The sequence below is a fragment of the Prionailurus viverrinus genome, chromosome B4 (assembly GCF_022837055.1).
Source record: "Prionailurus viverrinus isolate Anna chromosome B4, UM_Priviv_1.0, whole genome shotgun sequence".
Lineage (NCBI taxonomy): Eukaryota > Metazoa > Chordata > Mammalia > Carnivora > Felidae > Prionailurus > Prionailurus viverrinus.
The window spans coordinates 92,292,343-92,310,143 of NC_062567.1; the positions used below are offsets into that span (position 1 = coordinate 92,292,343).

The following is a 17,801-nucleotide window of genomic DNA, read 5'->3' on the forward strand; positions in this document are numbered from 1 at the left end:
TTACTAATGAACTACAGAACTGAAAACAAGAATTTAGTTGGAGACAGTCAACTAGAGAGTCTCTTGTACGTGATAACCTAGGTAACCAACTCAGCACTCACAGGCATAAAGGAGAGGACAACCATGCTCTTATGATAATGGCCTGGAAGATTTTTCTCACTTAAAAGCAGTCACACATGACCTTTCTCTTGAGCAGAAGGATGACAGAAATTGACAAATAAGAAATAGGTGAAGAGAAGACAGGACTCTTTGCTTCAACAAACAGCAGTTTTATTCTGGTACTAGTGAGAAGGTGTGTAAGGTACTAGGTGGATGTTTTTGACCAGTCACAAATGTGAAAATATATCAAGCAAATACATAATTTAAATAGGAAGACTAATGAAGCTCTTTGTTCAAATAGAGTTGGTTAGAAACACCCTATTGTGGGGAGGTGCAATAATATGAAAAAATACAATCAAATCTACTGCCATTTTAAATAACCATATTTGCAGAGAAAGAGTACATCATATTAAAAACATAAAAGTGCTCTTTGATAGGACATAATATTTTCAGTTGCTGAATTTATTTACATTGTTTCTGTAAGGTGCACGTCAATCAAGGAACAGCCAGATGAACCTCCATGGACAATAGTGTTATTAGACACTAACCCCCAAAGTGTGGGGCCAGGAGCAGTTTCCACTCAAGACATAATTTCTACAAGGTAGGAATAGAGAAGAAATTAAAGACCTGATTTTTGTCTTTGTAGAATTTATATAAGCCTAATGAGTCCCACATGGAAGATCAGCGATCAGGGACTCTTCAGGGAAGCACATTGGTGCACCCGGTTGTCAGTGTGGTGGACAGTAGGAGATTTCACCAAGGCCTCTGCAGACTTTCCCACTGGCTTGCAGATGAAACTCTGTCCAACTGTTACTACAAACTCTTAAAGCCACAATCGCATACGTTCCTGTTGGGATGCTTATCTGCTCACTCAGCTATTAAAATACATCTCAAATGTAACAGAAAGCTTGCTGTTAAGGTGAAGATGGTATTTCCTAAAAGAAATTACTTAAGGCAGAAAACAGCCATAACTAACGTTTCTTGTGATGATTCTAGAAGGGGGACATTACACCTGTGTGACATTATTCAGTTTTAAAAACTTATTTTGGTAACTTATATAAGATCATTGGCATAGAGACTATAAAAATAATCTTTGGTGAAACTGTTAATAGATTCCTTTGTTTTCATTACATAAACCTCTATTAAGAGCATCCACTAACAATTTCCTTATTTCATGAATGTATCTGTATACATAACCTTTAAAAAAATAAAATGCTTTATTTTCATTGCATACATTTATTCCTAGGGAACCTCCCTACAAGTCAAGAGTATTCTTTTAGTCAGAAATATTTCCATTGCTAGAAGCATTTTTAGAACTGAACAGATTTTTGCTATTATCATGGCTGTATCAAATGTTACCCGGCATTTTAACGAAAATGGCCACTTTCAAAGGCATCATCCACTATAAGAATCTTAGGTAGTGTGTCTGAATTCCAAGCTCAGTTTAGTCAAACACCTGGTCAATTCACAAAACTAAATGAATCAATTCAGTTGCTTAATCAGCTAAATCATGTGGCTAATGAAGTCAAAGAGAGCCCCCAAAGGGTAATACATCCTCATAGAAACATGACACTTTGAAAAAACAGTCTGGACACACAGAAAGGGTGCCATTTTCTCTTCCCGATGATGTCTGGTTAGATTCCCTTTTTTCAGATATTTCCCCTTCTTTGCATCATTTCACTTGCTTTTTTGTAGTCATGGTTTACAGATTTTCCTCTGATATGAAACTTCCTTTGAATACTTGATATGACTTGAAACCTCTGGTTAAAACTACTCAGAAACTTAACACGGCATGTAGGCTGATAATGGCCTTTCCACTGTGGCTCTTCAGGAATGAGGTGGGGTTGAGGGTTGCTCACAGCCACGTAGGGGAGGAACAGCCATTCCTTCTTGCCACTCTGTTTTGGCTGATCAATTACTTTCATTTCCTCAGTGAAATGGAACCTGCAAAGTCCTTGAACTACTTCCTCAAACAAGCAGCCTATTTTCTATTGTTTTTCAATGCCAGGTCAGGTTCGGTCTGGCTCACATGGGTGAACTAAAACTCTAGAACATCCCAGAGTTGGGGACCAGGTCCTGTTGTTTGCAGTCATACAGATCCAGCCAGTGTTGACCTCAGGATTCCAACCTCAAAACTCAGAAAGCTAATTGGGAATTTAGTAGATGCCCAGTAGTTTTCTTGCAAAAAATGAGAGTGTTTAAGAAACTGATCCCGAGACACTAAGACAAGAGAATCAGTGTGAAGAATAACATGTGAGGTCTATTTTTGTATTGCTGGACATCTGCTTGGTGGTTTCATATTATTTTCACGTGTCATTTTGGGCTTTCCTCCAAGAGGTAATAACAAAATTAATTAAAGACCCTTCCAAATAAAACTGTCCCCAACGTGTCTGTGTGCCACGACCATTTTAGTATTTAAAAGTGAAACCATGGTCATCTCTTCTATAACGTGGAGCCTGAAAAGACTATGAAATACCAGTGGTTTTAAGGAGATAAGATGAACAGAAAGTAAAATCACATTCAACTGGGAAAGCAAACATATTCAAAAAAGGAGAAGGGAACAAGTCGTGAGAAAGAGGGACTCAGAAGTGTTCAGGGATGGTGAATTACTTAGGACAAATACGTGCAGGCCCAGGCAGGGAGATGAGCCTTTGAAAAGTCTGATTCAAGAGCTGAAAAATTGGCTGCTTTCCAGAGAGCAACAGAATGATAATATGAAATCGATTTAATGAGTAGAGATTAAAGGAGTTAATTATAAAGAACTTGAGTAAATAATTATTACGATGCAAGACGGGACTCTCTCAAGATTTGATAGCTCAAAAGCCCTTTGAAGATTGGGTGATTCAAGTGTAGCACACAGGTGCGAACAGAATGCCCACCACAACAGGAAATGGCGTGTTTACCAAGACAAAACCCATGATGGGATTAAATTAAAATACATCCAATTGAGCTGAATGTCAAGGAAACCTTTTTTTCCCACCCTGTCCTAAATTTAATAAACAGATCAAGTAGATAATGTATTTAGTCTTTGGTGGCGGCAGGAGGGAAGATAGTGAAATATTTGTTGCCAAGGAGATTTAAAATTAGACAGGTGGAGGGTAGGAATAAATATTTCCTGGATTAGACTAAAAGAACATACAGTTTCCCCTTGTCATGTCCATTTCCCTAACTGTGATTCCACCCCAGACACGCCAGGGTATGTGGACATTATTTACTGTTACAGATGTGTCCGTTGTTTATAGTTTTAATTCCTGGTTTGTGTAATTCATTGCTTTCTCTTCTAGATCCAGTGGTCTGCTATGGAGACTGCACTAGCCTTTTCCAGTGTGATCTGTGGGAGGCTGCCACTGCCTTGGACTGCTTATTTTACCAGCTCCCCAGAGCCCTCTTTCAAGCTTCATTGGAAATAGTAACAGCAACCCTAACTTTACTATTGTGATGCATTTTCTTTATTGAGTACAAATGTGTTGTTTCTAGGACAGTGACTCGTAGGTTATAGGCACTTACTAAAACTTTTCTGAATGAATGAAAGGCCAAAAATGAATTTCTCCTTCCATGTGTTAATGTACTTTGTGCCAGGCAACATTAGTATAAAAATCTGTTTTTCTCTTGCTTTTTCTTTTTAATGCAGGGAAAGTTATTCCTAGTTGACCCTACCTCTCATAAATCTCTGACCTCTATTTTCTTCCTGGTGGTACATCTGCCACCCTTACCTATATATTGTTTCTTTTCATTTCTAGAAGATCCACCTAGTTCCCTGAGACAACCCAACACTGTTATTTCACAAGGGCATTGAGCACAATGAGACTGAAAACTTGGAATCATTTTATTACTCTTTGCATCTATTCTTATAAAGTTTTTCCGTTTTTATAAGCTTCAGGTAGCCCTGGAAATTTTTCTGGTGTGTGTAGAAATTTACATAACTACAAACAACTATTTTGGATATATTTAATGATTTTCACTTATACCCACTATATTATTTATGGGACTTTATGGTATGTAGCAAAAATACATACTTTGAAAAGAAATGTATTTTTTCTGCAGTTGAAGCTGTGAGGTCAACAATTTTCATCTCAAATTCTTAGGTTTATTACAGAGAAATCTGTACGTGAGAAAAAGGGAAACATCCTGGCTCATTTCTCAAGTAGCCATAAGGATTCAGTACAGATACCTTTCAAATTTTCCCTGGCAAGACCCTCAGAACTGGACAGTGAGGAGGGCAATGCCTACTATCTAATTCACTGATATTTGTTATAGTCAAAATAGGCACAAATACTGAAAATAAATTTGGTAGAGTATGTAACGGCTTTCATATTAAATGCACCTTCCGGTGACTACTGATATTTTCACCTCAGTGACTTACTAAAAAAGTCTTTTGGAAGTTTTTATGTTAAGCACCACTGAGTTGTTTTGTTTTGTTTTTAAGTTTATTTATTTATGTTGAGAAAGAGAGGGGCGGGGGCAGAGAGAGAGAGGTGGAGAGACAGAATCCCAAGTAGGCTCCGTGCTGTCAGTGCAGAACCCAACGCGGGGCTTGAACTCACGAACCATGAGATCATGACATGCGCCGAAATCAAGAGTCAGATGATTAACCAATTGATCCACCCAGGTGCCCCAGATTTTTGTTTTTGTAATGAACTGCATATGATGTTTGTGGACATTTCTATAAAGATGTTAATATCAGGTCCTTTGGTCAGAAATGTAATCTGCCACAACAATCTTCTTTTAGTGGGAAAACCAAATATGACTGGCATAATTTTGGCTTTTCCAGGAGTGCAGCCCACTAGAAATGAGACAAGGATGACTGTGTGTACATCAACCAACACACTCATTACAGTATGGGTATGTATGTTCACACACTGAATGCAGTGAAATCATCTCCAATCACTACAGATGGCACCTTGCATGTTGATTTTGTTTCCAGTCAGGGGTACAGGAGGCATCCTTGATGTAAGGAATTCATCCCTTCTGTTTGGATTGTTCTCTATCAGAACCCTCAATCCTGCAGCCCGGACTTCTCTGCAAGTTACACGGCCCCTGAACTGACCACTTTGGCTTGAATCTCTGGCAGAAGGAAGGGGAGAGATGAACTAGTTTAGCAATAACCACCTGCTTCAGCTTTCGTGCTTCCCCCCAGTTCTTTTTTTTTTTTTTTTTTTTTTTTACTGTTACATTTGTCCAAATAGCATTTGGATTATCTTTGGATCTCTACATTCCTAGAACAGCAATGCAGCAAAGCCAGGTGTCTTACACGCTTTCTCCAGCCCTGTCCTTTATCCTGACCAGTAAATATCAAAACAGGTCAAAACCATGGCCCATGGGATTGCCTCTGCAACCCCCTCCAGACATGTTTTACCAGGAGTCCTGTTATACAGGTTGAATTAGTTTATGGAGAACAATCCATGAACACTTTACTGTGGAAACATAGTATTATATAAAGCTTAATATTAAACATTATGAAAAAAATACATATTTACAGAAGAAACTACAAAACACAACTATGTACAATAATATCTGTTACCTTTAAATTACATAAATTCTTTAAAATTCTCCAGATTAATAAATTACACATAGCGACAACAGAAATAGCTGGAACCTCTGTAGGGCATGAAGCAAATTTTTTAAAAAATCACACAGTGCATAGTTTTTATCCAAGAGATCTTCAGATACATTCTCAATGCCTTGAATAGCCCGTGTCTGAAAGGAAGGACATTGTAATTAGAGATGTAGCAGGGTGTATCATAGTTGTTTGTTCCATTTATGAAGATTACAAATGAATGAGGCTGACAGAAATGACTAACGTTCAATATGGTTTAAAGTGAGGCCATCCCTGGAGGGGTCAGCTCATCCCATTCAGAACCATAGATTACTAGAACTGGAAGAAACCAGTAATTCTAGTCCATCCTCTCTGAGTTTACAGATGTAAAGTAACTAACTTTACATCTAGTAAAGTAACTAACTCAGGGTTACACAGCTTGGCAATACCAGTTAGTTCCAGAGCTAGGACCTGAATTCTACTTTCAGACACCTGAAGCTAACTATACCACAGCTAGCTCTTTCGGGAGCACCCAAGATAACTCTTGAAAAAGACTCTCAAGCAAGTCATAATAAGACAAAGGAAGTTCCAAGATCCCCCAGAGCTCCCTCCATCCCAGAGCTTCTTAAAGAATGTGACATGCAAAAACCTTAATTTACTATACAGATAAATTAGGGGGTGATTATTTATAATACAAGAGTATTATCTGATTGACAAAGGACTCCTTTAAATAGCAGCTCTCTCATGTTTTTGTGCTTCACAGATTATTAACTATTTAACATAGTGGCTAGGTGGGTAGGTACAAGGGGTGCAGAGAACTTACGAAAATTGAGGATCAGTTAGAAATGGAGATGAAATAACTGAAATAATGCTTAAAGAATGATCTGATTTATAGACGGACATGGGTCCATGTGGCAAGGAACTGAGACCTATACCAATAGCCGTGTGAGTGCACCATCTTGAAATGGATCCTCCAGCCCCAGTTGAGTCTTCAGATGACTGCAGCCCCTGGCCACCAGCTTGACTACAGCGTCATGAATGACCCTGGGCCAAAACCACCCAGCTAAGCTCCTCCCAAATTCCTGATCTACAGAAACGGTTAGATAATAAATGTTGAATTAAACTGCTAAATTTTGGGGCGCCTGGGTGGCGCAGTCGGTTAAGCATCCGACTTCAGCCAGGTCACGATCTCGCGGTCCGTGAGTTCGAGCCCTGCGTCAGGCTCTGGGCTGATGGCTCGGAGCCTGGAGCCTGTTTCCGATTCTGTGTCTCCCTCTCTCTCTGCCCCTCGCCCGTTCATGCTCTGTCTCTCTCTGTCCCAAAAATAAATAAACGTTGAAAAAAAAAATAAATAAACTGCGAAATTTTAGGGTAATTTGTTAGGCAGTAATAGATAACTAATACAGTGTAACTTCAAATTAGCCTCTGTGATACATTAGGTCTAAATGATATCAAGTAATTAGTGTCTGACCTAAGCAGTGCCTTATAAAGTTTATATATTCTTTCACTAAAATTTTTGTTTAAAAAATCGTTACATGCTTATTCTAGAAAATGTACATGAAACAGAAGAAAAATTGTATTTTATTGCTGTGAGAAATTTGTCGACTATTGTGGTATATTTCTTACCAGTCTTTTCTCCCCCACTTCCCATGTGTTGTTTTTGTTTGTTTTGCATTCTGCTTTTCTTTTTTAACTCAACATATTTATAATAAGATCCATGTTATTATAATAATCTCCAAGATATCATTTTTAATGACTGCATTGTATTCTATTAAGTGCACCATGGTGTACTTAGTTCTCCATTGTAAACCATTTGGGTTTTTTTTTTCACTTAAACTTTTAGCTACAAAAATTGTCATGCATAAGACTTTTTCAGTACTAGGTGACAAGACGAGAACATATTAAGGACTTTGACACATATGGCCAAATTCTTCTTCAAAGGGACTTTTGATCTGAACCCTCAGTTGTGATTTCAAAGCATCTTCCCCAGCAAAGAGCCTTACTGCTTAGAAAAGAAATGTTAAGCAGAATCCTTAAGAGAGGGCATCCAAGGCCAGATAGGAAGAGATACCCCATGCAGTTGGTGCTCAGTGGTGGGAGTCTCCTCCCCACTCTGCCTCTCCTCCCTGTTGCTACTCGCTAAGGGTCTTTGGGTGGCAGGAGAAAGGGCTGGTGCACTTTGGAAGAGCTTTTGGTTATTAATGGTGTCCAGAGGCATCATATCTTGATAGGTGAACTTGTAAGTTAATGAAGTAAGGTCCTACCTCTGTGATACTCGGGATTCACATTTTCGTAGATTGGAAACAAGGGGTTTTCTTGTTCACTCCGTAGCTTCCTTGCTCTGAGGACATCTCTTATGCACTGATGTAGGTATAAGTACTGACACTATGAAAAAGTAGAAAATGTGTCAGAGGAAGGCAAGTTCTGAAGCAAAAGAAAGACAAGAGACTCTCATAAAGCATCGAGAGTGATGGGATTCTATATGGTTAGCAAAAATTTCTTGATCATTTCACTAACAGTCTCTAGTGCATAGAAGAGTGACTGCTTTCTATTAGCACTAAAAAGAGAATAATGGTAATGAGGAGAGACGGTGGTGTTTATTCATTCTCTTTTTATGTGCATGCATATTTATAGAGTATATTCTATGAGTGCCTGGGATTATGTCTGGCACATAGTTGGTCCTCTACAAACATTAAATAGTTGACTGAATGCTAAACACTGTGCTCTGCATTTTATATAAATTACTTCATTTGATTATTTTGACAACCTCATGAAGTAGATATAAGCATCCATAAGAAAGGAGACTCAGAGAAGTTAAGTAACTTCTTACACGGCCAAGAAATGGGACTTTAGAATTTGATCCTAGGGCTCATATTCATGTTCTTTTCACTATAGCAGTTTTCTTAAGTGACTTCTAATTTCACTGTATTATTTTTTTTCAAATCTTTATTTATTTTGGGAGAGCACAAGTAAGGGAGGGGCAGAGAGAGGGGGACAGAGGACCTGAAGCTGTCTCTGTGCTGACCGGCTGACAGCAGTGAGCCTGATGTGGGGCTTGAACTCATGAGCCATGAGATCATGACCTGAGCTGAAGTCGGGCACTCAACTGACTGAGCCACCCGGGCACCCCTAATTTCATTGCATTATTCAATGAGAAAATCACTTCACTGTATACTCTTTTGTTCTCTTTCTTTAGGGAGGACAGTGAGAAAAAGAAGGTAGGTGTATACAATAGACCCCACTGGACCATCAGTGCTTTGACGGCAAGGTCAGGGTCTTATCTATCTCGGTTCTCTCAGCATCTCAGCTGGCGCAAGGAAGAATCTTGAAGATGTTGGCTGATGACAGAGAACTTCAAAGGTTTACACGGTGAGAACAGACTCACCTCTGTCAACTCTCTGGTAACTACTTTTGAAATAGAAACAAAGATAGAAGAGTCAGTGTTTTGGTGACCCTAAAGACATACAAAACCTCCACTGAACACACAGGCTTAGACACAGGCAGCTAAACATGTGCATTGGGCTTCCTTCCTCACTATCTACAGAGCTGTCTAGCAAGGAAATGTCCGTGTAACCTCCGTGCTTGGCCTTGGGCTCCCTTAATGACATAGCAACTCCTCAGAGGGAGAGGACGCTAGAATGCTCAGAAACCCTATTTATTTGTTATGAGTATTTTATGCCACGTTGATCTTGAAAATTTGAGGAGGGAGCTGTCCTGAAAATCATTGTTAGTATAGGCAGTTTCTTTTTGCCATCATTAAGACAATCTACCAAATTATAGATTGACATTTCCTGTTTCTTCCCAACCAAACCATGATTCATACTTTCAATTGTACTGGGATATTAAATTACTTTGGGACCTTAAAATTCAGCTGTGAATGAATTCTATTACATCTATGGTATGCCTTACTAATAAATTCTTCAACAATGACCCACTATGGGCTTTGAAACCAGTTAATATTCATTAATTTGCCTTGCCTTAAATATAAATTCTTTTCCCAATGGAACGTCCTTTTGAAAATGATTACCACTAAAACCTTCAGACTGTTAATGTGCTTCCCACTTTATTCTTAATGGAAAAATACAGTTTAATATATGAACCTTGGATCTTAAAAGATAATTTTTGGCTCTGCCTAGCTAACTTATGAAGCCTCGATTCCATTCAATTTCACCAATAGTTGTAGTACTAGATAGTATTTATAGAATAATAGCCTTTCACAGTCCCTGAGTTTGCAGTTTAGCAGAAGGGCAGATATGTGAACAAATACCTATAAGGTTATAAATGTGAGATAGAATTGTGTGTAACACTTCACACATAAGAAGAAACCCTCAGGTTCACTTTTGGGGGAGAGAAGTATCAACCTAAGGGAAAGGTAAAAATTTGAGCAAATAAGTAGGACCTTCCAAGTGTCATAAATAATATGACAGTGCACACATGTATTCTGGAAGCTGTGAGCAGTCTAGGGTAGGTAAAATGTAGGGTGCATGGGTCATGGGAAACCCCAAGGACAATCCCCCAAATGGGCACTGAGATGCTTATTCCTACAACATCCCACTATTTCCTCCTTAGGGGAAGCAGATGAGTTTAACAGACTGTGCCTATCACCTATCGTTCTTTAACAAGTTATTGCTTCATCTGAGTGTCTCTCTGGGAGTCAGCTTGCAAATTTCCCCAGGCTAAAGAAGAAGGGACACATCTGAAAATCTCCTGTTTGATTCCTCTTTGTTTAGAAATCCTTGCCCTTTGATCTATTTATTAAAATCTGTGAAGACCTGCAATCCCTTTGTATCCCAAATAAGGTGAAATAAAATTAAAGTTGCCTATCCCCAAGAACCCAGAAAAGTAATAAAAGGGGTCTGAAAGCCTTTCCTTCTTTGCTTCCCTTGGCTCAGCTGTGGTTCACACCCCTCTGCACTCACTCCTGGTACTGAGTGAGCCATACCAGTGCCGAGGCCAGGGCTTCTGAGACTAGAAAAAGCCCACTGTGGGCAAGGAGTTAAAACAAGACAGATATTATCTGAATATTGTTTGGGATTTCATCTGACAGTGGGAAGAAAAGAAGAGAGAGAGAAAATTTCTCTTACTATAATGTTTATTTCATTATAATCAAAAGAATCAGAGTTGATTCTGACTCAGGAAGGGAAGCCTTCCTGAATTTTGGCAGACCCTAAAACAATGGGTTATGCCGTGGTATGAAACAGGAGAAGTAAGTAGAGCCCAGTTATGAAGAGGCCTGTAGACAAGGACAAATGCACTTCATTTGAAAGCAATGGAGAGCTTGCCAAGATTTTTATGCAGGAGCTGACATAGCTAGCAAAAGTACTGTGTTGGTGGCAGTGGTGACAAAGAGCTGTTAGGGCAGAGGCTGGTGGTAGGAGATAACACTAGGAGATTACCAGGAGAGCTGATAAATGGCTGAGCAAGGACAGTGGCAGCTGGGTGGGAGACTAGAAGGAAGAGAAAGATGTTAGGTGCTACTGACAGGACTCTGTGACTGCTTGAATGTGAGAACTGTGGAAAAGAAGTCAGAATCCTAGCTTGGGCAAACAGGTGGAAGGCAAGATGGATAGCAACACCGTCACCCGAAACTGAAATGAGCAAGAGGGGGAGGAGCGTTTTCTTTGCTTGTTTAAAGACAAATAATGGTTCAGTTTTGAGTTTTTAAATTTGAGATGACTGTAAAGCTTCCAGGTGGAACTGTATGGTAGGCAGGTACTTAGGGCGTTGCTGGAAAAGGAGAATGAGACTTGAAAAGACAAGCTCGTACATGGTTCTTCAAGCCATGGGACATACAAAGAATGAAGATCCAGAGAAGGAAGAACAACACCTTGAGGACAGATCTGTGGGGAATCCAACCACTGAAAGGGCAAGCTAAGGAACAAGAGCTATAGAATCCTCAGAAGTTAGGGGGAGAAGGAGGAGGGAAGAGGAGAAAGAAGGAGTTATGTCCAAGAAGGAGGAAGAGTTATGGCACATGGGCTTACTCTGCCCCGGAAGTCTGCCAGTGATATTTACAATAGGAGTGGTTGCTCTTTGCCACAGTGCATCTCCAGAATTTGGGGCAGGAGTATGCAAGTGACACATGACCCAAGAAGCCTCTGGCAATAATTAAGGAGCCTGAACACACACACACACACACACACACACACACACACACTCTCTCTCCCTCTCTCTCTCTCTCTCTCTCTCTCTCTCTCTCACACACACACACACACACACACACACACACACCTCAAGACTACTTACAATGTAGTAAGCAGTCTTAATCCCCAGATTATAAATTAAATATGGGTTGAGTTTGTAGAAATGACAATAAATAATGAAACACTGATCCTGACTTTTTAGCAACATATTTGTAGGATATCAGTTCATTCATTTAGCAGGCAAAAAAAGAAAAAAATTGTATTTTGAGAGAAGGAAAACGAATTCCTACAGTCTTTGGGACTGGTAGTCTTATGGAGAAAGATGAAGAATGGCAGTTATGATACGGTGTGGTATAATTCTGCAAGCCTTAATGAAATAACAGAGCTAGACAACTGTGTTCAGATTGCCAACAGTTGCTAAAACTGTTTAAGTGAAAGGCTCATGGGAAATGTTATAATGGATGGTCATTGTCAATTTCATCAAAAGAGTCTCCAGACGGGAAGGGTGTCCTGATGCGATGCAACAGGCAGTACTTGGCACCACCTGTAAAGCATTGGGGTGGTAAAAAGAAACCTGAATTTAATGGAACCTCTAGATCCAATGACCTGCTGACTAAAATTACAGGGAAGAGAGGAATATATTACCAGCATGAAAAAGCAGTCAAATCCAGAATGTGGGAAAAATCTGTGAACAAATTAAGCTGGTGTCTTTAACAAATAAATGGCTTGGAAAACAAGGGAGGGTAATTATAGATTTAAAAGAAATTTAAAAGAGACTTCGACCAAAGGCAGTATGTGGACTCTGTTTGGATTCTTATGCAAACTAAGTGTGGAAAGTAATTTTTGAGATAATTAGGGATATTTGAACACTAACTGGATGTTAGATGATATTAAGGGATTATGGTTAAAATTGTTAGGTGTGATAATTGTATTCTGGTCACAATTTTAAAAAGAGTCCTTATCTGTAAAGTATCTGCATATACTTTATTTAAGGATGAAATCATGTGATAAGTAGGATTTCCTTTAAAAATAAGGTTATGGGGTGGGGGATAGTGTATGCGGGATGAAGATGAAAAAAAGAGCATAGAATGCTGATAATTGTAGAAGCTGGAGTTCACGTGCATGGAAATTCACTGTGCTATTTTCCCTAGATATATGAATTTTAAAAATTCCACAATAAAATATTAAAAATATAGTGTAATAATTGTTACAATGAAAGTACTCCCATCCCAGGACAGTGGTGGTGACAGAGGGTCCCAGGTGTGGCCACTGCCTATGGGAAGCAAGGATGCTAGTATTTTTCCAAATGTGTTACAGCATGAGAGATCTGCAGGATATTAATATGTGCTGCACAAGAAAAGAATCCAGCCATCAGGTGGTTGGGAATAGTGGGTTCAACAAAACTCAAGGGGAGCCTTTGCTGCAGGATGTTCCTGTTTTGTGGAGCACGGCTGCCTCCACAGTTTTCCTGTGTACTATAACTGCAAGAGGGGCATGTAGGGCTTTGTATCTTTCCAACAATGGGAATATATATATATGTGTGTGTGTGTATATATGTGTATATATATATATATATATATATATATATATATATATATGGAGAGAGAGAGGGGGAGAGAGGGAGAGAGAGAAAGAGAGGATTTTGCAGAGTTGCTTGGGAAACACAAGGGTAAGAGAACTTGAGTCTTATAAGGCAATGATGCAGGGGGGATAACAAGCTTGGTCTGTGTGTGAGCACAGATCTGACCCTGAGGCTGTGGGGCTAAGGGCCTGGGACTCTCTTGAATGGGTTTGAGTCCCAGCTTGGCCACTTCATAGCTGTGCAAAGCCCTTTAGCCTCTGAATCTCATTCTAGCCTGGAAATGGGAAATGATACTTCTCTTGTCTGTTTTTTTGTGAAAATTTAATGAGATAACATGTTCAAAAATGCCCTACAAATGTCAAAGGACAGCACAAATGGAAGCATTTATCCTTTGTAATCAATGTGCATGCAGTCCTTTGGGGTCTTTAGAGGTGGGCTGGGGTGGGCTGGAGGAGAGAAGAGACTGTAGTCTGTTTCTTTTTTCTTAATGGAAGTTCTGGTACTCACTAGCCAGCCTATCTGGAAATAACCTTCAAGACTGGCCTGGCCTTTCCCCCATGTACACCCACGTACAATGCATTGATTTAAAACAGTGCTTCCCACCCACCTACAGAAGATGGGCAACCGGTGCAGTAGAGAAAAGGACACACATCAGCCTCAAGGTCACTGAAATATGTTTACAATGACGAGTCTGACAGAACACCTATATTCAGTTCTCTTTCTCTTCCTAATGAGTCACAGTCATTTGCCCTTGTCAGATTAAAGCCTTGGACATTTTGGGGGAGAGAGGCAGGGAAGGTGATCTGTGTCCTTCAGCCTGTAACTCTTACCTCGGTCTGGACCATGTGAACCCTGTGAAGTCTTAGGTCGTGCACCGCTCCATAAATGTCCACAGAGTCTTTGGAGTCTAATTGCTGGAGGATTCTGTCCAATGCGATAAAGGTTCCAGTCCTACCCACGCCGGCACTAGGAGAGACAGTGAAGGAAGACTGAGACTTTTTTCTTAAATTAGCCTTTCAGGACTGCATCCCCAGAGACTCTAGGCCCATCTTTCTTTTCCCTTCCAGGTTATGAGAGAATATGGGAATCCTTCTTTCCCTCTGAGAAAAGTTCCAGCTTTTCATCTCTTTTTCCTTCCTTCCTCTACCTCCCCCGCCCCACCAGGGATAAGTGCTTCTCTACACTTAGTGTGCGTTTCCATGGATGTTTTATACTTTTCCTGCATACATGTAAAACCATGAACCATATACTCATTTTTTATGTTCCAAAAATTGACCAAAATGGTAACATGTTTTATGTATCCTTCTGCCAACTTTCTTTTGACTCAGTATTGTGTTCTGAGATTTATCCACGTTGTTACGTGCAGATCCACTTTCTTTTTTTTTTTAATTTGATTCTTATTTATTTAAGTTTTTACTTATTTATTATTTTTGAGAGAGAGAGAGAGAGAGAACCAGCGGGGGAGGAGCAGAGCGAGAGGGAGACAGAGGATCTGAAGCAGGCTCTGCACTGACAGCAGAGAACCGGACTCAGGGCTCTAACTCACAAACTGTGAGATCATGATCTGAGCTGAAATCAAGAGTCGGACTCTTGACTGACTGAGCCACCTAGGCACCCCAAGATCCACTTTCTTTTAACTACTCCACAGAGTTCATAAACCACTGCCAATCTAACCCCTGCTAATCTATTCCCTACTGACAGGCAATGAGATCATTTTTAGTTATTCTCCTTTAAACATTGTGTTGCAGTGAGCCTCCTTGTGCACATGCATGGGGACGTCTCTAGGGTTGATATCTAGAAGCAGAACTGATGGGTCATTGGGAAGCTAGAATCCCTAGCTTCAGTAGGGATTGCTGAATTGCTTCCCAAAGTGACTGTGTAATTGGAGGTTTCTGATGCACAGATTTGTAAGATAAAGAATAACAGTTCTCAAGTGGTCCCGGCAGAAATGCCAGCCATTCTTCAGAAAGCAGGAAGCTCCTGAGTGCTTCACATTCCCATTAAAAGCATCAGGGTTCCAATGACATATAAAAGCCAGGCTCCTAGGGTGCTGGGCTAACTTCGAGGAAACGAGGGCATCTGACATTTCTCTTACTGTAGCAATTCCCTGCTCTTTATTTCTTAGTGCCATTCGGTCAGGGCTATCAAAGTGTTGCTGCAAACATTAATTAGCTAAGCATCAGGCTCCCCAGAGACGAAGAGTGAGGCATTGCTTGTTAGGCTGGTTATATGGGTATGCAGTCCCAAGCAAAGAGAAGTCAAGACAGAACAGAGATTTAAGAGCAAAATTGGGTGCTCCAGATGGTAAGTGCTACTTGACCTGCAGGGAGGTCTGGAGCAGGGATCTGGAAGGGTGCTCAGGGTTTATACAAGCGGAGCAGAGAGATTTGGCCATTCCAAAGAGTAAGGATGGCAAGAGGCGAGAATAGGCAGGTTTGTGGAGAGCGTGGGAGGGAGGTTTCCAGGAATTTGGGTTGGGAAGTGAGACGGACCCACTTATGGCGGGCCTGGAAGTCACATAGGGACTTTGCATTTTGTACAGCAGCAAAAAGAGCAAGAGGGAGAGAGAAAGGGATGGAGAGTGAGGGTGAGAGACAGGTGGAAGGTGAAGAAAGGGAGAAAGAAGACAGGAGAGAGCACAATAATGTGCTCTCAGCCTGCGCAGGCCGGTTGGCCCAGACGGACGCTCCACTCCCCGTCGGTACCTGCAGTGCACCACGGTGGGCCCGGCACCAGGGCTTCTGCTGATGTAATCCCTGACGGTTCTCACGAACTGGATCAGGGACTGGGTGGTTTCTGGGACCCCATGGTCTGGCCACACTGTGTAGTGAAAGTGGCGGATGAGTCTGTGTGCATCGAGCTGTTCCTCCTGGAAGGCAGAGAGGATGATAAGAGGAAGGACACCCCCCACCACCACCAAAAAAAAAAAAAAAAAAGAGGAAGGACCCAAGGCAAACATACAAGTCTGACATCTGATGCCACTCAGCAACTCCCATGAGCTGAAACTATGGGGGAGGAAGCGGCAAAAAGGGGATTCATGGGTGTCCTGTGTCTTTCCAATAGGGGCTGTTAGGTTAAGTCAAACAGACAAACATACGCTGCATATCCTAAATTCCCGGATGGTCCACTCAGGCAGCACAGACTCTGAGAGCATCTGCAGGATGAGGTCCCCATAGTAGAGGGAATCCTGGTCTGCTGGCCAGTAATGGTCACACTTTACCTAGAGGAAGACAGAGATATGTGAGTCTGGAAACGTGACTCCTCTATGAGCCTGGATGTTTCCTCCTCAAAACATCTTCTTGAGCTGGAATCTAGGGTCAGCTGCTAGAGCGTCTGACCATCTGCTCTACATCAGTGTGCTCAGGGCCAGTGCTCAAACCAGGCTGCAGTTGCGAAGGAAGGAGAGACTTGGAGGGAGCTCTCCTTGGAGACTATCCAAGGAGCGAAGCCCCGACTTTGGGTTCACGTACCTTTCAGGCACACTGTTCCAAGGCTTGAGCTTTCTGTTGATTTCCTTTGCATTTCAATTCCACTGGCCCATAACCCACATATTACAATAGTTCTTTCTCAAGAAAGTTCTAGGTGGGCAGAGGAAGCCAATGTCTTCTTAGCCCTGTTTTGTTTCTATTTTGATATCACTGTCCTCACCCAGACCAAATGCCATGTGCCAAGTGATATTTGAAAATTCGGAACATTTAGCTAAGCTTCAATTTACATGTAGGAAGAAAGGAGGGAGAATTATGAACCCATATTTATTGATCACAGATACTGGGTATTTTATATGCAATCTCTTTTTTCATCCTCAAAATAACCACATAAAATAGAGGCTTATAAATGCATTACAAGATTTGCTTAATTTTTCCAGATAACTATTTTATTTTATTTTTAAAGCTTATTTATTTTTGATGGGGGGGGGGTAGGGGCAAAGGGAGAGGGAGAGAGAGAGAGAGAGAGAGAGAGAGAGAGAGAGATTTTCAAGCAGGCTCCACACTGTCAGCTCAGAACCTAATACACGGCTCCAACCCACAAACTGTGAGATCATGACCCGAGCCAAAACCAGGAGTTGGACACTTAATGGACTGATCCACCCAGGCGCCCTAGATAACTATTTTACTTTGTGTCTGCAGCCTAAAGTTTACTTCTTCTTTCCTAAAAGTAGGGGCAGAGCCAGTGATTCTGGCAAGGTATACACTGAAGGGTGGAACAGACAAGGAGCCACCTAATATTTCTGTGTCATGGGCACTTCTGATGATCCCAGTCTTCAAATGGAAACACCTTTGCCTGAAACTTCAGACCCAGCATCAGAAGTGGGTATCACCCAGGTAAGCCTCTTGTAACTGAGTGGCTGAATTCACTAACAATGTTCTCACATGATCCCTCCTTCGCTTTTATGGAGTTTAACTCTCGGAGGTGGGGTAGAATTCCATCCTGGGGGCGGTAA

At 41.0% G+C, this 17,801-nt stretch overlaps 1 protein-coding gene across 6 annotated transcripts in view; it reads right to left on the reverse strand.

The window, feature by feature from the left end:
- Positions 1-253: 253 nt before the first annotated feature.
- Positions 254-17,801, reverse strand: part of PTPRB (protein tyrosine phosphatase receptor type B) — a 119,823-nt gene continuing 102,275 nt past the window's right edge. For 5 of the 6 annotated variants that reach the window (XM_047865032.1, XM_047865034.1, XM_047865036.1 and 2 more), the window contains 5 exons: positions 16,458-16,580; positions 16,066-16,229; positions 14,191-14,326; positions 7,900-8,020; positions 254-5,796 (listed from right to left, as the gene is read on the reverse strand). In XM_047865032.1, coding sequence (XP_047720988.1) covers positions 5,774-5,796; positions 7,900-8,020; positions 14,191-14,326; positions 16,066-16,229; positions 16,458-16,580 — 567 coding nt within the window. In that variant the 3' untranslated portion in view covers positions 254-5,773. The remainder of the gene's footprint in view (positions 5,797-7,899; positions 8,021-14,190; positions 14,327-16,065; positions 16,230-16,457; positions 16,581-17,801) is intronic. The other variant, XM_047865033.1, reaches the window with a different exon arrangement.